The 21677-nt window shown below is 59.2% G+C and overlaps 1 protein-coding gene across 5 annotated transcripts in view; it reads right to left on the bottom strand.

Moving 5' to 3' along the window:
- Positions 1-5730: 5730 nt before the first annotated feature.
- The window catches only part of PRR5 (proline rich 5), a 48859-nt gene continuing 32912 nt past the window's right edge, over positions 5731-21677 (bottom strand). For 3 of the 5 annotated variants that reach the window (XM_088837558.1, XM_088837559.1, XM_055395039.2), the window contains 8 exons: positions 20135-20215; positions 18227-18275; positions 16749-16806; positions 11994-12080; positions 11559-11699; positions 10193-10363; positions 8140-8275; positions 5731-6669 (listed from right to left, as the gene is read on the bottom strand). In XM_088837558.1, the coding sequence (XP_088693684.1) occupies positions 6261-6669; positions 8140-8275; positions 10193-10363; positions 11559-11699; positions 11994-12080; positions 16749-16806; positions 18227-18275; positions 20135-20215 (1132 nt within the window). In that variant the 3' untranslated portion in view covers positions 5731-6260. Of the gene's footprint in view, positions 6670-8139; positions 8276-10192; positions 10364-11558; positions 11700-11993; positions 12086-16748; positions 16807-18226; positions 18276-20134; positions 20216-21677 lie in introns of all 5 variants that reach the window. The other 2 variants (XM_055395041.2, XM_055395040.2) reach the window with 2 other exon arrangements.

Genomic DNA, 21677 nt, shown 5'->3' with positions numbered 1-21677 from the left:
TGGGTATCAGCTAGTGTTTATGCTGCCTTCTGCTTTCCTTTGTGGAATATAAACATCTTTTATTATCGAAGTAAGATCAGTCTCATGAAACTGGGACAATTTTCTGGTTCAAAAAGCGACTTTGGACAGAAGTAAGAGAAAACACCCCCCTCCCCTTCCCAGCTGGTCTATGACTAGCAATGTAATTTCATGGTATTAAGATGTGCTGGGGGGAATGCCGCCCTCCTCGCTTCTGTGTTTTGTGAAAATCTCATACAAATTCCACAACCACAGCTTAGTGATATTAAAATATATACAATAGAGCAGTCATACAGAATGATTCTGGGAAAAGAATGCAGGTGTATCCCGCCATTCATAATAAAAGGCAAAAGAAGTAGAAAGAAACTGTGAGACCCACCGTGGCTCCCTTTTTGGTTCTTTCTTGTTTTTCCCCCAAGCACGTCTAATCAGTCACCCACCAGTCAGTCATCCCCTTTGTGGCTGTAACAAAGACTCCTCGCATTCCAAATGCTCTGCGATAGAAGAGAACGGATAATAATGCAAAATGGAGGAATTACATCTGAACGGCATTATTCCCAGCTTTATTAAATTTGCCCTGTACAAATGTTTATGAAGTCGGAGAGTTGCTTTTCCCCTGAGCTGCAAATTCCACATTAATAAGTGCTGGGGGATGGGAGCTTGAAAGGAAGGAGGAAAGAAAGACCCCTGTCAGTGGTGTTGGGCTTCTCGTTTTTTTTTTTTTTTTCCCCCAGATTTAACTCTCTCTGTCAGCTGCTTGAGCCAAGATGTGGTCTGCTTTGAATCCTACTAAAATCATGAAACCAAAATTCTCCCACTAAGTGTGGGCTTGGGCATGATATCCAAGTTGAGCCAAAAGGCGTCTAGGAGTTCATGTGCCAACCCTCCCCTTTATGGGCACAGACCAGCGAGGTGAAGGGCTTTATTTGCTGCCTTGCAGCCCAGCCAGGAACCCAAGCAAGGTTTCCCTTCCACCTACCCTCCTATCATGTGCCCCGGTCCAAATTTTAAGCGAATGCGTTTGGTTGTTGGCATTGACTGCACACTGAGTACACGCCCCTCGATGTCTGCTGCCACTGTTTGGACCTAATTCTCGAAACCCTTGTGATTTACAACTGAGCAGGTGGGTGGAAAGCTGGTTGGGTCCTCTGACACCCTGCACCTTTCAAATGCCTTTGCTGTGTGGGACTCCCCACCGTATTAGTCTCTCCACCCAAGGTGGCCAGACCTAGGGGTTTACCCAGAGTCCTTTGCAACCAGGACCCTGACGTTGACTAGACTCCACCGCTGTGACCTACACCCTGAGAGAGAAGGCGGCCCTGCAATGTTTTATGGGAAAGGGAAGCCTCAGACGCTCAGCCAGGGCAGGGGGCGGGGAGGAGGGGGCCTGCAGTGGATACAGGTTAAGTGCCTGGGCCATGATTGCTATTGGTGCTGCTGACAGTTGTGGGTTTGGCCCAGGATAACTGGTACATTGTTATGTGGTGAGAGCATTTCCACGTAGTGGGAATGATTTCAAGGGGTGGGGTGGGGCTTCAGCCTGCAGCTACTTGAAGCAGGATTTTGGCTTCTGGCCAGAGATTGAAGTCAGGCCGCGGCAGTGAGAGCACTGAACCCCAGCCACTAGACCAGTGGCCAGTGATAGGGCCCTGATCATATGGCTTTGCAGAAAATGAATTTCCACAAAGAAATGGAGAATAGTGAAACAAGTAACGTGTTTATTAGAAGGGAAAGAGCACGTGTGGATAGACACATGGGTGGGCTTGGAGAGAGTGGAGCACCCTCGTGGTAGCTGGAGGCATCTCCTTTGCTTGGTTCCATTTATCCGCTTTATCCCAGTGTCCTCCCATGTCTGTGCACGCATCTTTTAGCCAAGATAGTGCTCCCTTTTGACCTCCAAGAAGCCTTCCTGCACATGTATAGTTGGGAATGTCTCCTTGACCTCGAGAATGAGAAATACGTGGTCTCTCATCTGGGCAGGGCTCAGCTCCTCCTCTTCATCTTGGAATATCTGTCCACAGGGGACGAGCTCCAGCTGTTCAGCCTAGGACCCATCTATTTCCTGCCTCAGGAGCATCTCTGAGTGGTAGAAGCATCTGTGTAGAGGGAGCATCTCTGAGCAGCAGGAGCATCTCTGTGTGGTAGAAGCATCTCTGTGCGGTGGAAGCATCTTTGAGTGATAGGAGCATCTCCCTGTGGTAGGAGCATCGCTTGTGCCTTAGCAGCCTCCCTGTGCAATGGGAGTATCTCTATGAGGTGTGAGCATTCCTGTGCAGTGGCCACAGTAGTGGCAGCTTTCCCACAAGGCCTGTCATATGTGATGGTTTGAGGCACTGTTCCTGGAAGGAAAGCCTCTAGCTTGGCCCTCCCCACCTCCTGACAACTACGTGCCTGCACTTGGTCGTTTAGTCAAGTCCAACTCATTGCAACCCCATGGACTGTAGCCCACCAGGCTCCTCTGTCCATGGGATTCTCCCTGTAAGAATACTGGAGGGGTTGCCATTTCCTGCTCCAAGGGATCTTCCCGACCCAGGGATCGAACCTGTGTCTCTTGTGCCTCCTGCATTGGCAGGTGGGTTCTTTGCCACTGTGCTGCATGGGGAGCCCCGACAACTCTAGGAGCTCCCAACATCCTTTAACAAACTCCTTCTCTGTGTAATATGCCAGAATCTGCTTCCATAACTTGCAAATAAGAGCCCTGCCTGGCTCTGCACCCTCCTATTTCAGGCTATCCTGTCCCTCCTCCCCTGCCCAACACAGGCTGACATAAATTCCCATGGTGAAAAGAGTAATGTCAGCATGAGAAATTGTTTTGTGACGATGCTGATGATACCTTACATTTTTACAGCTTTTTACAGCCTGTTAAAGCTCTCTGCAAACACATTCGTCAATGAGGAGAAGGGGTCTTGGGGCTGAAACCATCAGTTCATTCACCCACTATCACCTTCAGGTCAAAACCCATTAAGTGCCTGCTGGGCTGCACACCCTGTCAACTGCACAGAGTTTCTTCATGAAGGATGCTTGGGAACTCGGGGTTCATCATCTTACAGCCCCTGCTCTGTGTGTCCCCACAGTGCACAGACGAGCAGAAAAACATCACCAGTCACAGGATATTACACCTGGAAAGACCTTCACTGCAGATCGGGAATCTGAGGATGGGGGACTCGGCCCAATATGACATAGCAAGATCATGACCAATTCAGGATCAGAACCCTGGGTCCTGGCTCTGCCCACGAGGGGTATGCAACACACGTAACTATATAAGATGCCATCACCCAGTATCAGCCTTCTCCCCACCCACAGACCACCCTCTAGAGTGTTTGGGAAAGAGGAGTGTATCAGTCAGTCACACCAGGTTCTGCTGCAGTAACAAACATCCCCGGTCTCAGGGGCTTACATCAACCTGGGCCTACTTTTCATGCATGCTGCCCATCCGCAGCCCCATCTGGGTACTGCCAATCTCCATGCAGAGAAAAGGAGCACTCTGGAGGATCTCTGCCTGGCAACGAAAAGATCCAGCGCCAAAGGACCCCTTTGCTCCGAACTGGCTGGCCAGAGCTGGTCACAGCACACCACCCAGCCCCAAGGGGACTGGGAAGTGTGGGCCTTCTGTGTGGTCAGAACCTGAGCACAACTGGGATCTGGTGTAGCTCACAGTACGCAGACCCCCAGGATCTGGCTGAAATGCAGATCCAACATCAGCGGGTGTGGGCTGGTCTGAGACTCTGCATCTGAGAGCAAAGGGGAGCGTGGTCAGGAGGGTCCCCTGGAAAAACCTACAAGCAACCAACGAACAAAACACAAAAACAGTGAGCCGGTCTCTCAAACCCCAGCCCTGGAGATACAGACAGATGATCCACTGAAGAAGGGTCCATGCTAATCAACCTTCAGTTAACGACGGAACCAACATGTGCCAGGCACTGAGCTGTGGCCGAGGGCTCAGTGGGAATAGGGTAGGGGGCCTTCCTGCCTCACGGGGCTGCCTTCTTATGGGGAGACAAGTTAATAATGAACTCATTTCGGTAGGACTATCTCCCAAGAGCTCATGAAGCAAAACCTTCGTGCCTCTCTCGGGCTCCGGGCAGCTATATTAATAGTTTTCCCACTGTCTCTCTCCACTCTGCTCCTAAAGACAGCCACATGTAAGCTTCTGATCCCACAGTTCCTGTTTTCAGGTCTGAATTTCAGACTGACCACTGTTGTGAATTGGTGGGGAAATGGGTGGCGGGGGAGGGGTGGGAAAAGAGACTATGGCTCGGGGGTGGGAGGCGGGCAGGTGATGGAGCAGACACAGGGCCACAGGCCGGCCTTGGCCAGAGCTAGCCTGGACTGAGCTCCCTGAAGGCCAAAGTGAGACTGGTCAGTGGTGCGACCTTGGGTTCTGGGTTTGGTTCTCAGAGGGGACGCCTGGGTTTCATCTTGGACCAAGGCCCACGTCTGTATATGATAGTTCTGCAGATCTAGAGACACCAGGAAGGAATACCTGGCCTTCGAATCTGAGTTCTCTGGTCCTGAGTTTTCATTCATAATTTACCATGCTAATCAACTGCTTTGATGCAGAGCACCTTGAACTTTTTCTGAACAAGCTTGGGTATAAAACATGGACTCACCTTGGCAGCCTGCCCCTTAATGTGGGGGTTGGGGACAGCCCAGGCTGGAGGCCCCGCCTGAGTGCCCCAGAGCTGCTGTGGGACTTGGGTTCAGCACCCACACCCCCCAGGCTTCCTTTTCCCTACTGCCGCCAGGTGTCTGGAGGTGCCCTTCCTCCCAGGATGGAGCAACCTGTCAAACAGCTCAGAGGCTCCTACAGACAAAGGTCACGCCTGATCGTGGGGCCATGTGCCAGCCGGTGTCAGAGCCCCAGGGATCAGATGGGCCTGGGGTGCTTAGACCTCCAGCGCTGGGGAGGTGAGGGCAGAACAGGGCCTGGCAGGCCCTCCCCGCCACAGGCAGAGCGCAGGCAGCCAGCTCCCCACCTCAACCACCGCCCTCCGCCTGGTCCTTCAGTCGAGGGGGCCCGTCCCATGATGTACTTGCCCCATCCCAAGCAGGTCCCAGGCGCAGCCCAGGGCTCCATACGGGAGCTGGGGGCCAAGCGGGCTGCTTCAGCGATCTCAGCTCCACCAGCCGAGCTGAGTGGCTACATCCTCGTTGGTTCTCGGACCAGGCACAAGCTCCTGGCTCCGTCTCCCAAGCCTGCTCTCTTGGCCATTCCTCCCAGGGACCTTCTTGGTACTGGAGCGGTCACGAGGCCCCGTGTGATCAGAATGTCCCCAGATCAGTCCGCGAAGCTGAGCTCCTGCACGGCCGCCCCCTGGGCACCCCACCCTGGGTTGAAGCGGGGGCTCCTGGCTTGTGTCTCCCACCAAAAGCTCCGCGTGCAGACCCCCAGAGGCTGACACATGGCCACCAGGCATCCATATGGCAGTACCCATCACACTGGCTCACCTGCCCTGTTGTCTGCTCATACATCACCCAGCCCTCACGTCCAACCAAAAACTGACTCCAGGAGAGGGGAGCCCTTGGAATGGGTCATGGTCTCCCCCCACCCCTGGCCAGAAGGCCCCCATCCAGCGGCTCAGAGCAGACCTGGGAACCTGGTTCCCCTCCAAGAACAGGAAGGGAAGGCCCTGGTGAGCCAGTGAGTGGCCTGGGGCTGAAGACCCTGCAGGAATGTCCGTGGGGCCTGGCGTCGCAGACACAGCTCAGGAGCCAGGTAGACAGGTTTTATTCCACCCGACCCCTGCCCACAGCTGCCCCGGGCAGAGCAAGGGCAGGCTGCTTGCAGGGTCTGGGGCAGAGTGGCGCACAGGTGGTCTCGTTGTGGCCCCAAGCCAGTGGCAGAGGGAAGGTGGGTCAGCCACCCACCCTGGGGTTGCTCTAGGGGCCTGGCAAGCTGAGGGGTTCACAGTCTCCGTGGTGTGGATGCTGGAGGGCTGGGGTGCGGGCCATGCCCAGACACGCACACAAGGCTGCCCAGCACCTGCTGGGACCCCAACGCTCCAGAACAAAGGTGCCGGGGGTGGGTGAGGGAATCTGGCAACAGCCTTTCTGACAAAGACAGGAATGCCAAAGTGGCCGAGGTCGACAGGGGTCCGGACGAGAGTAGAAAACGCTCGCGCTCACACACCGCACACACACACGCAGGGTTGGGAGAAACGTGGGGCCGTAGTCACACTAGGCTCTGCCGGCCCCCCGCCCCCTCAAACTCGGACGTGCCCGAGCCGCCGCCCCGGCCAAAGTCAATGAAGATCCCCTCCGAATCCGAGTCGACCGACTCCAGGATCTGGTCGACCAGGTTCTCGGGGCTGGAGGAGGCCGGGGAGCCGCGGGCCGCGCCCGGGCCGGGTTTGGGGGCCTGGGCCGGCGGGTACAGTCTGCTGGGGCAGGGCCCCGGCGAGGGCGACGATGGGGAGGTGCCGAAGGCCCCAGCGGGCCCCGGGCCGGGAGTGTCGGCGAAGCCCTGGGGCTCGGGGCAGGACGTCATCTCGGAGACCGAGTGCCGGCGGATGCCCGCGCCGCCCGCCGCCGCGCCCTCGGCCTCGTGCTCCGCCACGGGGTTCAGCAGCGGCGTGTTGTAGCTCTTGGAGCGCACCACCGGGTTCTTGGCCAGGACGTCCCCCGAGCGGGAGCGCCGCAGGTAGTGCTTCTCTGCGGAGAGACAGACAGAGAGGGCGCCATCAGGTATGGCCAGCCAGGCGCGGGGCAGCCCCGGCTCTGCACCCACCGCGCCGGCTCTGCACCCAGCGGCCGCTCCAGCGGGGGGAAGCGCGCCCCCGCGGACCCTGTGGCCATCCCGGGGGGTGGGGTCCCTCCTCTCCTGGGACCGGACCCCTCAGCCTGGACGGGGCGGGGCTCGACGGAATCGCCCGCTTGCACACCTGGTGCACGGGCCTCCTCGTCCCCACCCGCGGGAAGTCACCAGGCCCAAGCACTTGCTACACGCCAGCACCTACCTAGGCGGACAGAGCTCCTACCCTCAGAGCTGCGGTCCTACTGTGTGTGTGTGGACTAGAAACCCCTTTTGGGGGCCACAGCTCAGGCAGCGGCAAACGCTGAAATGGGGCAGAGGATGAGGGCAGGGCCGGGGTTTATTCTTAGCCCCGGGGAGAGGACGGCCATGGGGGCGGGGCTCAGGCTCCCCAGCTCAGGACCTGCGGTTCCACGCAGCGACCACCAGGTGGCAGGGCTGAGCGTGGCCAGCGGCCCAGGGGCCATTCCTGGACCACGGGAGACAGGCTCCCTCCTGGTCTGGCAGGGGACTCAGGGTCCAGGGCCGCACAAGCTGGGGAGGCTCAAAGCTTTCCTCCAGCTGCTGGGGCCCACCTGAGCGGAGGCATGCCGCTGGGCAGGTTTCAGACCTGCAGGTGGATGGGCCCTCTGGACCTACAATGTATGGCTGGCCCCCGGGTCCTCTTCACCTACCTCGTCCCAGGCCTGGGTCCTCCCTGCCCTTGAGCCCCCCGCCTGGCCTTCCCTGAGCTCCTTGCCCATGGCGTGGATCACTCCATGTCACCTGGCAGGGGTCACCTTGAGCACTCACCTGGGGATGGTTTACTCACTTGTCTGCCTCCCCTGGTGGCAAGAACCCTTGACAGTGGGGTGTGGTCCCCCCGATCCCCAGGACCAAGAGCAGAAGCTGGCACCCAGCAGGTGCTCAGCTGACACTGCTGATTGAACCAAGGGGGCGTGGCAGCCCCAGGACGCCCACCCCATAATCCCTCCACAACCCCCGGGGGCCCCCAAATAAGCTTGGATTTCTTGGGCTCTGGGCCATTGCACGTGCTGGGTCCTTGCAAAACCCAGACCCCAGGACTGAGCATGGACGTGACTTCTGTGGGGGATGCAGGGGCCTCTGGGGGGCTCTCAGAGGAGCCACGGCGACACCACTAACGTTGTCTGCCTACCAGGGCAGCCCTTCAAGGAGGGAACCCCAGGTGACCCACCCTGCGTGCCCAGTGACCTGCATGCCACGCAGCTGGTGGGTACTCGGGGCAGACCTGCTGCGTCTGCACCTCTGGTTCGGTGTGGACTTTCACCGGAGGCCGGGGTTCCCAGGCAGAGGTGTGGATGGGGCCAGGGGCCACCCCGCCCTCCACCCCAGGCCCAGGCGACCCCTACCCAGGATGCAGGAGTGTGTGAAGGTCCCCTCGCCAGAGTAGAGGCCGTAGGTGCCCAAGTAGGGCGACACCACCTTCTGGATCAGCGTCTCCAGGCGCAGGTAGTCCTTCGTCACGCCCCGGGACTCGTGCACCCCCTGTGAGAGGGAGGGGGCAGGAAGGTCACTGGTCAGCCTGTCCCCTGCCTCCCAGCCAGCTGCGTGCAGCTCAGAGGCCACCACGAATGGCCCGATCTACCCCCTCTCTCCGGTCCTGGCCCCCATGGCAGGGGCCACTGCACCCTCCCTTTCCAGGCATCTCTCCAGTTGGATGGAACCTCTAAGCCGCTTCCTGCTTCAACACCCTCATGGGGGCCCGCTGCACACAGCAGCTGGCATGGCTGGGAGGCTGCGATATCCACGGAAAAGGCTCTGAGGCCAAATCAGGCCAGGTACCCTGAACCCCCACCGGACAGCTGTGTGTCCCCTTCTGTGATCTGGCTTCCCAGAGGCTCTGGGCAGTCAGGGCTGCCCCCAGGGGCTGGGCCCAGGTCCGGGTCCGCATCCGAGCTGGGTGGTCAAGCCCCGGCCATCTGATAACACCACCCACCCCCCTCCCACGCTGCCAGGTCCTGTCCAGCTCCTCCCAACACTTCGCCTCACTCGGAGCTTTGAAGGGCGCTCCACTTGCTCCCATTTCACTGGAACCAAGACCTGAGGAATGAGGCTGCCCACGGGACAGCCCTGGTCTTGCCCACCCAGCTGTGAGTCCCGGCGGAGGGCTGGGCACACAGCAGGATTTAGTGAGCGCTGCTGAACGAAGGATGTTTCCGAATGAATGGATCCTTCTCAAAGGACTGCCAGCAGTTAAGAAACAAGACACACCCAGGTTAATGTTAAATGATGGTTCAAAACAGGAACAGAACCCAGCTCTATGCTGCCTACAAGAAAGCCACTTAAAGGATAAAGACACACGCAGACGAGAAGCAAGGGAATGCAGGAGATTATACGTGGTAACAGATCACAGCTCACTGACCACGGCAGGAGAAGCCATGTCAATTTCAGACAGGACCGACTTCAGACCAAAGAAATTTGGCAGGAATAAAGAAGATCATTAGCTAACAATGAAGAGGTTGATTCTCCAAGTTGATACAACAATCCCTAATGTGTACACACCTAACAACAGAGCAGGAAACTACGGAGGCCAAGAGTGATGGGGCTGCAAGGAGAAACAGAGAAATCCATTACAGCCAGAGACTCCAGCACTCGTCTCAGAAACAGATCCAGCAGAGAAAACCAGGAAGGACTCAGACGGACTAAGCAACACCGTCAATCAACTGATATAATCGACATCTATGGGCAACTTCGTCCAACAGCAGAATCCACATTCTTCTTAAGCTCACATGGGACATTCTCTAAAACAGACCATGTTCTGGGCCATAAAACACACCTCGACACATTTGTAAGGACAGGAATCAATGTCTACTCTCAGACCACAGAAGACCTAAACCAGAAACGGAATAACTGATAATCTCCAAATACATGGAGATTAAACAACTCACTTCTAAATAACACACGGGTCAAAGAAGAAATCTCAAGACCTATTCTTAAATATTTTGAATTAAATGAAAATGTAACATCCAAATTTATAGGCTGCCTCAAAAGCAGCACTTAGGGGGAAATTTAAAGTACTGAATTTTAGAAAATTTAAAAAGTCTAAAATCAGTTGTCTAAGTTTCCACCTCAGGAGACTAGAAACAGAAGCACAAACTCAATGCGAGGTAAGCAGGAGAGCGAGCAGAAGGCGTTGAAATGGAAAACAGAGAAAACCAGCAAACGCACAGGCCTCCAGCCAAGCTACTGGAGAGCAGAAGACAAAAACGACGAATACCAGAAATGAGAGAGGGGAAGACTTCCCGGGGGTCTGGTGGCCAAGACTCTGCTTTCAAGGCAAGAGGCGTGGGTTCAGTCCTTGGTTGGGGAACTAAGGTTCTGCATGCCCAAAACCAAACCAACACAAACAAAAAAATCCCCACCAACAAACAAAACAAAGAAATGAAAGAAGGAACATCTTACTACAGGCCCCAGAGTGATGTGTGCTCAGTCGTGTCTGACTCTTCACCACCCCGTGGACTGCAGCCCGCCAGGCTCCTCTGTCCATGGGATTCTCCAGGCACAAATACGGGAGTGGGTTGCCATTTCCTTCTCCAGGGGATCTTCCCAACCCAGGGATTGAACCTGGGTCTCCTGCATTGCAAGCAGATTCTTTACCAACTGAGCCACTAGGGAAGCCTAGGATCAAGGTGACGCCTTATTCCTTGGCTGGAAATCCCAGCATTGTTACTTCCTGGCCCCAAGAGCAAGCACCATGGAGGACTCGGCACCGGTTTCTTCCCATCATCCTTGAACTTGCCCCCAGGAAGGTGGTCCTACTCCATCACACAGGTGAGAAGACAGGCTGAGAGAGGCAAAGTCCCTCCAGCTGCTCCCTGCCCCTCCCCCCCTGGGGCAACCCAGCCAGTTCAGTTCAGTTCAGTCACTCAGTCGAGTCTGACTCTTTGCAACTCTCCCAGACTGCAGCACGCCAGGCCTCCCGATCCATCACTAACTCCCGGAGCTTGCTCAAACTCATGTCCATTGAGTCAGTGATGCCATCCAACCATCTCATCCTCTGTTGTCCCCTTCTCCCGCCTTCAACAGAAAATTGGATCAACAGCCCCACCTATCAACAGAAAGCCTGCCAGGTTGGACCTAAAATATCCTGAAATCCCGACTGCAGGCCTGGCACCCTGCTTCACTGCCAGGACGACCACCAGTTCCCACCGAGAGCAGCCCCTGGACCCTTCAGCCCTCCAGGTTCATCAGCCCCTTCCTTGCTCTGCAATCTTCAACCAGCTGCCCTGGGCCTCCCCTGTGACCAACCTCATAGACCCTAATTTAGGAGGACACACACGTCCATGTGTGGGTTCAGGACAGTGAATTGGGTTTGGAACCTGTCTGCATCGGGCAAGCAAGGACTCTTCTTTTCCCTGTGAGTCTGTCAGGTGGTGTGGCTGATGGTGCTCCCTGCCCCCGAGCTGTGACAGCGAGGTAAGCCAGCTCACTGTAGGGTGCCATGCTCACCACTGTAGGGTGCTGTGCTCACCACGGGGTGCGGAGGTTTGCAGAAAAGTCCAACAGGAAGGTCTGTAATTGCTGTGGGGAGTGGGAGGCGGTGATCCCCAGCCCCACGGCTGGATGCGGGTATGTTGAGATGTTGAGGCCCAGCCCCGCTGCCTCCAGGGGACACTCCGTCCACACAGCTCGGCTCCCCGCGGGGTCCCAGGCCGGCCTCCTCCTCTGCCCCGGAAGCTTCCTCTCCCTCCCAGGTTCTTCCTGAGGGTCCCCGCTTGGTGGGTCTCACATGGACAAGAACCAGGTCTGCGCCCGGGGCCCCGCCCACCTGCAGCACCAGCAGCATCTGTACGACGGCGGGGGGCACGCGGGCGTGGGCCCGGGCCAGCGCGTCCTCCAGCTTCACGCCCAGGGTGACGGTGTTCCGGAAGTGCAGCAGGGCCAGCTGGCGCACCGACGGCTCCTTGCCCTGAGGACACGCGGCCGCCGCTGTCACCGAGACCCCCGGCCACCGGGACGGACCCGCTGACCCCAGGCCCCAGCCACCCTGCCCTCCTCCCCAGACGACCCTTGTTCAGAGGAGAGAGGGCCCACGCGGCTTCCTCGGGAGAGGGAGGGCTGGCCATCACACGCAGAGACCCTCCTGCGTGTGGGCTACCAAGCATCGCTCAGGGCTTCCTGGGGTCCTGGGGAGCGGGCGGCGTGCGCAGGCCCAGACGGGTGGGAGCGGAGGCGCGCCCACCCCCGGGTCCGGGCCGCTCACCTGCACCGGGTAGAAGACCGCCTGCAGGGTGGGCAGCACGTCGCTGAAGAAGAAGTCCCAGGTCTCCGCCAGCGAGTCCAGTAGCTTCTGTCCTGTGGGCACAGGGGCCGTCACTACCACCCCGAGGGCGCCAGCAGGCACTTCCTGACTTCCCGGGTCACGCATCATCGCCTCGCACCCAGGGAGGTTGCGGTCCCCGGAGCTGACGCGGGGCTCTGGAGTTCCCCCCACCACCCGCCGGGGTGATGGAGCCGGGACCCCCTGCTTCTCCTCCTGGTGCCTCCGTTTCCCCACAAAAACAATGGGGCTTGGGGTGGGTGGGCTGCCCTGTGGCCCTGGGCATTGATCCCTGGTTGGGGAACTAAAATTTGCAAACTGTACGGTGCAGGTGGGGGGGCTGTTAATACTCCTAGCCCAGAGCTGATGGAAGGAAACCAGACAAAGCAGGGCCTGTTAATACTCCTACCCCAGAGCTGATGGAAGGAAACCAGACGAAGCAGGGCCTGGGGCAGACAGGGTGTGGGCATGTGTGTGTGTTCCTGTCTCCACCACACACAAGCCCCCCAGTGCTCCACTCACACCCTGGTCTCATCCACTGCCCCCCGACACCCTGTCTGTCTCTGTCTCCCGCAACAGACACTCACAGTGCAACTACACAGTACCAGGCCTGGCACCAGGGACTCAGCTGAGCCCCAAACTGCCCGAGTCCCACCACGCTGACAGACAGCAGCGATCCTGGCTGGGAGCGGTAATGGGTGGGGAGCGACCCCACCAGGCAGATGAAGAGCTGGGCTTTGGAGAGGGTCTCTCCCTCCAGGGCCTGTGTCCCCACCAGCTGGGGCTGCCTGGGGTGGAGCCTGGGGAGCCAGGATGACGCCCCTCAACAGCTGAAACCTGTCCCAGGTAGGACGGAGTCAGGCAGGGAGGGCTTCCTGGAGGAGGTGCTAGCGAGGCTGATTTAGGAGGGCTTTGCCTGGTGCGCTGACACCCTCGGCACAGAAACCATAGAAGCAGACGTGTGGGAAGCAGGCGTTGGTACAACGGGAAGGAGCGACGCCAGCCACAGGGTGGCCAGGCCCTCAGGGAGGGACATTCTGATGTGCCCCTATGCTGGCTCTGGGCATCCCGAGGAAATGCCAAGTGCTGAACCCTTAGCCCTTCTGCCTGGAACGAGCAGAGAGCCGGGGTGAAGGTTGCCAGCTTGACGAGCAGGCCGCTGGGGTGTGTCGCTGAGGCCTCTGCTGCTGGCCGGGACCCCCAGCGGGAAGCCAGACCTGCTGTCGGCTGGGGACACATGGGTGCGGTGGGTTGGTGTCCCTGAGAGCCGAGTGGCCAGGGCCGCAGACTGCAAGTTGGCCAGCCTCCCAGACCACACCACCCACGCCCGGCTCCTGGAGGTTTCCCTGGGAACCAGGTTGGTGAAGGGCCCTTGCCTTTTTGGTTCCCTTTCCCTGCGTTCTGGGGGTCCCCACCCCACCTGTAAAGTCCCCCGGTCTGTGGAGGTGCCAGGCTCCGAGAGCGCAGCCTGGCGCGGGGAGGGTGACCGTGGGGAGGAGGGGGCCTCTGCATATGACCCGTCCGCCTGGTGGCCAGTTCCTGGTCTTCCCCGGGGGCCCCACGGTGGGCTGCATGGAGCCCAGGACAGTGGGTGCCCACCCCCCGAGGAGCTTGCTTGCACACAAAGGTCCCTTGAGGTCCCTGCCGTTGCCGGCGAGAAGAAAGGCGGCTCAGTTCCCGGGCGGCAGTGGGGCGGCTCTGGGCGCATGCCAGGCCGGCGTCTGGCGGAAACGCAGAGGAAAAGGAGATCTTGTAAAACGGAGCGCGGGCCCGGGTGGAGCCGCACGCAGACCAGGGGTCAGGAGGCTCGGCCCCGTCTCTTGGCTGGGCTCTCTGCCGCCTGGGGACTGGGGGTGGGGGGCGCTGGGGTTGTCAGCTGTGAGGCAGGCACGTGGCGTTAAAGCCCGGCCCTGGGGGGCCCCATCAGCCCAAGCCTCAGTGTGGTCCTGAGAAATGGGCGTGATCCGCATGTCCACGCTCAGTAGGCTGAGCGCCGCCATGTAGCAGGCGCCCGCTGTTAGCCTGATGCTGACCGGTGGGCCTGTGGTTCGCAGCCAACCCAGCAGGACCTGGACTGCAGAGGTTGGACAGCCCTTGAGCCGGTTCTGGGATGGGGGTTTGGTCAGCCTGTTTGCCTTCCTTTGGTTTGATCGTGCAGGCCCCGGAGACAGAGAGGGGCCGGGCTGACCTCCGCTCAGGCCTCAGCCTGAGGCAGTGAGACCCCGGAGACAGCAGTGACCCCAGGGCAGCTAGAAAAGCCACTGCAGGGGCTCAGAGGTGAGCGCGTGAGGGTCACTGCAGTGGAGGTGGGTGGCCTGACCTCTAACAGGCCAGGATTCCTGCAGGACAAGGGCAAGTCCAAGGCCTGGAGCCTACGCAAGACCCTCGCGTCCCCCTCAGAGACCCTGAGTGTCTGCCTGCTGAGAAATGACCCCAGCTGCAGTTGAGTCCTTCGAACTATCACCTTGAATGTGTTCCCTGGAGGGAGACTGCCATTTCAAGGCCTCTCAGGGCTTCCCACATTTCCAGGAATCCGTCTGCTCAGGAGCAACGTTCAAGGCCTCACCGGAGGCTGGAGTGGGCAGGTGGCGAGGTCCTGGGGCCGCCTGCCTCCCAGCAGAGGCGTGGGCTGAGGACATGCTGGCCAAGGGAGAAGCCTTTGGGACTTAAACTGCGTAGAAGGCTGTGGGGTGGGAAGGGCTCCCAAGGCTGCCTCTTGGGGTGGTTGGCCCCCATCCCCACTGCACGGGCTGAAGGAGGCCACATGTCCTCCTGAAAAGACCACGTTTCAAGGTCTGACTCCATGCGGACCTCCCTGACTGCCAGATGGAGCCAACCCTCCCTTCCCCAGGGCCTCCCTTCCTGCTGACACCGATCACACTGGACTGTCGCCGTCTACTCCACGTCTGTGTGCCCAGCTGGGCTGTGAGTCCCTGCCAGGCAGGGCACAGGTCTACCTTCAGCTCCCCAGAGGCCCCCCGGGGCCTGACCTGTAGTGAGTGCACTGATGGAGCCCGTCTGACCCCCAGCACTGAGGTGGGGACAGAGGGAAACGATGTGTCTGTGGCTGGCTGGGGAGTGGAGGCCGGGCCCTCTGGCTCCCAGCCTGGGGCTCCGTGCCGGTCCCCAAGGCCAGGGGAGGTTGGATGGGGTTAGTGCTCCCTGCTGGGTGGCCTGGCGGCCACGGCCAGCATGGGCAAGACTCCACCAAGCTGCACAAAGCACCTCTTCTCCAAAGGGCCCACCTCCCTTGGGCCGGAGCTGGTGGGAGGGCAGGCACTGCTGGAATGTGCTGAGTCAGGAGAGGGGCGTGGGAGGCCCCCTCTGCCAGCAAATCCTCACGCCTGCTCAGGTGCCACCTTCTCCAGGAAGCCCGCCCAGATCCCCAATGGCCTGTGCCTCCTGTCCCCATGTCTGTGGTTCTCACGGCCCTTCTCAGACTCCTGCTTCCACCCGACAGATGCAGAGCTGGTGCAGAAGGAACAGAGGACACAGCTCTGAGTTAATGCTGAGTGCCCCAGGCCTCAGTCTCCATCTCTGTGAAATGGGCTAAGGCCCTTGCTTTCCAGGGTCAGTGAGGATGCGAGGGGGAACCTGGAGCATCAGAGAGGCGTGTAGATTTGGGCACTGGGCTGCCAGGGAGGGGCCAGGTAGCCTGGGCGAGTGACTCAGCCCCCCTGTGCCTCAGTGTCCCCAGCGTTCAGTGGCTACAACAATGGAACCTTCTGCACGGGTCTGTCAGGAGATCCAGCAGTTGGGCGATGGAAGCTGCTGGGATGAGTCCAGCACTGGGGAGCTTGTGTGAGGCTCGGGTTTGGCACAGAGGGGCATGTGCCGCACGGGGCGGGGCACACAGCAGGCCCGCAACAGCACATAATCAGCCTGAGCTGGGTTCTCTGCATAACTCGATTTATCTCTACGCCAAGTCACCCCTACCAGGAGGCGAACACATTGCATTTATCACCCTCCAGCCCACAAACATGGGGAGCCCAAGGTTTCTGGGACCTGGCCTGTCCTTCCAGAGCTCTGGGCCCAGTCAGGAGCCTCCCTCTCCTCGCTGAGGGCCGCCGTGGGCGGAGAGGCCAGCTGTGACTCCTGGCCCGGTCCCTAGAAAGGCAAAGGGATATGCTCTGGACCTGGATGCCCGGGGTTCCAATCCCACCTCCACCTCTTACATGCACTGTGGTTATGGATGAATTGAGGGCCACTGCTGCCCTGTCCCCAGATATGAAATGGGTACAGTGACCCATAGGCCTCACGGGGCCCCAAACCTCGGCTGGGAGCCCAGGTCAGCTGCTCCTCTGGCCAGGGGTTCCCTGCTCTGCTGTGTCCCGGGTCTAGACCACATCCCTCTGGTCCTCAAAGATCCTGATGGGGGTTCTCCCAGGCTGCTGGGATGGGGTTCATGGAGGCCAGAGAGCCTCGTAGGCAGTGAAGTGAAGCAGAGGCCTTCTCCCCGACATCCCTTGGCCCTTCAGGGTCCCTTCCCACGGGGCCCCATCAAGGTCCCTTCCCAAGATCAGATCTTGGCCCCGCTGCCCTTGAGGCATCGCTCCTGCCCCTCTGAGCCTCCTCGCCCGGGAGGGCTACCCAACCTCCCCAGAGCCCCAGGTGGAGCCCAGGTGAAGCCAGGGTGCCCAGGGGCCACACCCTCAAGCAGCCGGCACCTGCTCCTGGCCCCGAGGCCGCCACACTCACCCTCATAGAAGCGGATCTTGTCTCGCAGGATCACCATGCCTTTCGTCAGCAGCTGGTTCTGCAAGGCACAGGGGGGAGATGCCATCGCCGCCCTGGAGTTGGGGGACCCAGGGCCCCCAACACTTCCTAGCAGGCAGCTGAGGCCCCGATGGGGAGGGGCTCACTGACGAACCACAGCCCGCCTGCCCCAGAGCTGGGGTAGCTCCCCTAGTGGATATGGACGACTGACCCAAACAGGTTGTCCTGAGACGGAAGGGGGTAAGGAACCCCCAACCTGCCCCCCAAAGATGGGCCAGGCTGGGGTCTCCTGCTCCAGGCTGAGCGGATGGGCAGGTAGCTGCCCCTGAACCCCAAGTGGAAGGAGGGTCTTTCAGGCAAGAGGGGCTCTGTGACCAAAGGACTGGCGTGAGTGTGGCTATCGTCCACCTGAGGCTGAAATGGCAGCCCCCAGAACGACACCAGGTGGTCTTCGCAACAGTTGGAACAGCCAGAGAGTGGAAACAACCTGGGGGCCGAGGGCTGATGTACAGTCCCGGCCCACGAGGGAACATTACTCAGCCGTAAAAAAGGACGGGGTTCTGACACAGGCACGACGTGGATGAACCTCAAAAACGCTGTCCTCAGTGAGAGAGGCCGTGGCTAAGAGGCCCCGGGCTATGCAACTGCACCGATATGCAATGCCCACGCAGGCGAATCCAGACAGAAAGCAGACTAGCGGTGGCCTGGGGCTGCAGGGAGAGGGGAAGTGGGTGCGAGTACAGGGTCTCCCTTTGGGGTGATCACACAGTGGGACAGCTGTCTGTCCCCCGCTGAGAAGAGCTGTGAGTATGCTGAACACCACTGCACTGCACACTGTTTGGTGGACAGGCCGTGCAGTCTGTCAGCTTACACCTCAACAAAGCTGTTAAGCTAGAAAACCAACCCTACACCCACGGGATGGGGAGGAGCCCCAGGCTGGTTCTCACCCCCTCCCCTGGGGGGCTGTTGGGCACCTGAGCCTGCGTGAGGACACCCCTGCCTGTACCACCTCGGCCTTCCTGCCTGTGCGACCTCAGGGGCTCCGGGGTGCAGTGTGTTCATTCTCTTTGCAGGCCTGGGAGAGGGCAACCGTGGTGACGCCAGTGCCACGCTAACACTGTCACCACACAGCTCAGGGTGACATGGCCCAGGGCTTGTAGATGATAACACTGGGACTCTGGGGACCAACCCTGATCTTCCAGGAAGAGGTGGGCAACCAATCACAAAAGTGACCTTGAGCCCCGTGCCAGGCAGGGCTCTGAGTCCTCACCTGCCCCTGATCGCGTAACCGCCCCAACAACCCGAGCTGGCTGGCTGGGGAAACTGAGTCACGGCCAGGTAGACACCTCGAGCCCAGCGCGCCACGCACCCTCCGGGAGCAGGTACCCCCTTCCCGCCCCGTCCTTTCCCGCCAGCTCAGGAGGCAGCCCCAGGCCGGATGGGGAGCAGAGTGTACCCACCTGCAGGTAGTCCGTGAAGAAGGACCCCAGCTCCGTCTTCAGCAGCTGCCTGTGGGGTGGGGGTGGGGGGCAGGAGTCAGAGACCCCACGGTGCTGGGGAGGGTGGGGGTGGGCGGGGGGCCGCCTGCAGCTTGGAGACCGGGGGGTGTGGCCAGATGCTCCTCCAAGATAGACAAGTGGCCAGTGACGCGGTGAAAGACGTTATCGGTCAGGTCAGGGGAAGGCTGACCATTATCAGTCACCGGGGAAACCAACCCAGACCACGAGACCGGCCCCGGCACTGTTAGAATCAAGGCCCTGGGCTGTAACATGTGTCGGGGAGAAGCTGGGGAAACCGATCCCCCACACTCAGTGAGAAGGAACGCAAGACGGTGCGGCCGCTGCGGACAATGGCTGGGCAGCTCCTCAAAAGGTTAGGTGTAGACCCCCGAACCCCGCCCTTAGGTGCAGACCCTGGAGCAATGTGAACAGAGGTCCACGCGAGGCCTCCTAAACGGGTGCTCCTGACAGCCGAAAGGTGCAAACCACCCAAACGTCTGTCAACATGGGACTGGGGAAACAAAAGGGCGTGTTTTCACACAATGGGGTATGATCCGGCCATAAAAAGAAATGAGGCGCTGATACCCGCTCCAGCCCAGATGAGCCCTGGGCGTGGAGGTGCACTGGGCTGAGGGCAAGAAGCAGACGCCAAGGCCACGTGCATTATCCTATGACTCCATTTATGGGAAACATCCGGGCAAACCCATGCAGATGAAGTGGACTGCACCTCCCAGAGGCTGGTGGTGGTGGTGGCGGGGTGATAGCGAGTGACTGTTAAGGGATCTGGGCTTTTTTGTGGTGGGGTGTGGAGGGTGGGGGGTGATGAAAATGTCCTGGAATTAAATAGTGGTGATAGTTGTACAAACTGTTGAATGGACTAAAAACCACTCAACTATACACTGTAAAAGGATAAATTGTATCTTAAAAAAACCAAACATATATGGGCTTCCCTGGTACCTCAGACAGTAAATAATCTGCCTGCAACGAAGGAGACCCAGGCTCAATCCCTGGGTCGGGACGATCCCCTGGAGAAGGAAATGGCCACCCACTCCTGTATTCTTGCCTGGGAAATCCCATAGACAGAGGAGCCTGGTGGGCTACAGCCCATGGGGCTGCAGAGTCAGACACGACTGAGTGACTAACACTTTGAAGGGCCATCTTAGGCCTTCAGGGTGGGGGTGGGGTGACCCTGTCCCAATCCCTCGTTTACTCCTGCCCCGAGCTGACGAGGAGGTTTGCTGCCTGTTCACCCCAGGGTGCAGGGACAGGGTGGCACCGGCCAGGGCATGAGGGAGAAAGAGCACGGAGGTGGGAAATGCCTCCTTGCACAAGGTAGCTGTGTGACCCTGGGCAAGTCTCTCGACCTCTCTGAGCTTCAGCCTCCTCCGCTACAATGTAGAACTAATGCTTCAGCCTTCCCAGATGCCCTTGACGCTGGTCTGTCCCAGCTCCCGCACCCGAGTTCAGTTCTCAACTGTTTACAGGAAATAAGGGGCATTCAACTGGGCTGTAATGGCCTTTCTGGGAACAAAACTCCCGTCATTAGGCAGGTGGGTCCTTCCTCTTTTAACAGAATAAATATCCTTCGCGATGCTCATCGGCAGCTGGGAATGTGGGCGTCATCTTGAGCCACTGCCCAAGTCCCTCCCCGTTTCCCCTGCAAAGCGGTCCTGGACCAGAGAGCGGGGTGTGAAGGCCATGGGACACAGCTGGGGTCAAGGGTCACAGAACGGTCACCGCCCACCTCAGCTCTAAGGGTGGAACCTGGGGCTGGTGGACAGGGGGTTTGCCTGGGGTCCCCCCTTCCTGGCATAGCCCTCCCACCGCTCCCAGACCCGGGCCCACACGACGGGACCGACGGCCACTCACCGGACACCTTCGTTCAGGCTGAAAAGCTCCTGGTCGGGCAGCCCTTTGCGCTGGAAGACGGCGATTACCCCGTTGTGGATGCTGCAGGGAGTGGTTGGAGGGGGAAAGGAGGGTTGCCGACCAGAGGCCCTGAGCCCCAGCTCGCCTTCCCTCTCCTGCGGCGCCCCGCCCACTCTGCTGGGTAACGGCCTCTCATAGGGAAGGCGGGCCTGGAGCACACAGATTGGCAGCCCCCATGGGACCCCATCCGCCCCAGAGCCTCAGATCCCATCTCGAGCTCCAGGCCTGTCACCGGTCACCTCTCCTGGAGCTCCCGGGTACCTTCAACACACTCTGCCTCCCTTCCTGTATCCCTGAACCCTCTGCACCCAGGCCAGAAACTAGGGAACACCCTCTGATGGCCTCCTGCACCCCCAAATATAACCACCTTGTGCTTCCAGGTGCCCTTGAGATGGCCCCTGACCCCCTGAACTGGGTATCTATGTTGCCTGCCCCTGGCCCCGCTGGGGAAGCTGCCCTCGCCACAGGGCCTTGCACACGGCCTTCCTTCCATTCCCAGGCAGTCCCAGTGTTCACATTCCATCGGTGTGCCGCGGTGTTTACAGGTGACGTGTGGATCGACTGGTTCCCACCACTATCGAAACCTCAGTGCACAGGCCCTGCGCCGTTAGCGACTGTGTGCCCTCGCCTGGCTCAGAGGAGAGCCTGGTAAATGCTGCTCAGTCCTTAAGTCGTGGCCAACTCTTTGCGACCCCATGGACTGCAGCGTGCCAGGCTCCTCTGTCCTTTACCATCTCCCGGAGTTTGCTCAGATTCAAGTCTATTGAGCTGGTGATGCCATCCAGCCACCTCATCCTCTGCCACCCCCTTCTCCTTTCGCCTTTAATCTTTCCCAGCATCAGGGTCTTTTCCATGAGTCGGCCGTCCCTCCAGATCCAGCTGGCCCTGAAGCCCTGCCCATCTCTACCCCCGAGATCTCTGTTGCACCGTATCTTTCCTTCACACTCCCCCGACCTCTGACTACACAATCGGCCTCCTTATTGCACCCGCCTCCACCCAGGGCCCTGGAGATACAGCCTGAAGCCTGAATGTAGCATTCAAGGCTCGTTTGGAATGGTTCCTCTCCACCAGGCACAGAGTACTGGTGCCATACCTTAGGGTCTTTGTATCCATTTCTCCTACTGGGGGCGGTGGTCCTTCTGCTATCTACTAGACAAGTATTCACACTGGAGCTTTGGCTCAGAGGTCACCGCCTCCAAGAAGCCCTCCTGACATCCTCCTTTCCCTCAGATCCTGCAGACTCACGTCCTGGCACTTTGCCATTTACTTCCATGTTAGTTTCTGCCACCGGCCATAAGCTCCCAAGGCTAAAAACCAGGTCTGGTTGCTCCACCGCCCTCCACTTAGGACCCGGTTGCTGCTGTAAAGCTTAGCACCATAGACTGCTTCTTGGTGCTGAGGGACAGCTGGACACCTGTTGCTGTGCATACCATGGAGCAGGCGGCGGCCACCAAGCTCCCTGAGCCCTTGTCTGCTCTCCCCA

Source organism: Moschus berezovskii, chromosome 6 (assembly GCF_049115385.1).
Source record: "Moschus berezovskii isolate FMDL1 chromosome 6, NW_MosBer_1.0, whole genome shotgun sequence".
In the NCBI taxonomy this organism is placed as follows: domain Eukaryota; kingdom Metazoa; phylum Chordata; class Mammalia; order Artiodactyla; family Moschidae; genus Moschus; species Moschus berezovskii.
Note: the sequence above shows the minus strand (reverse complement) of the source record. Positions and strands in the feature narration are given on the sequence as shown.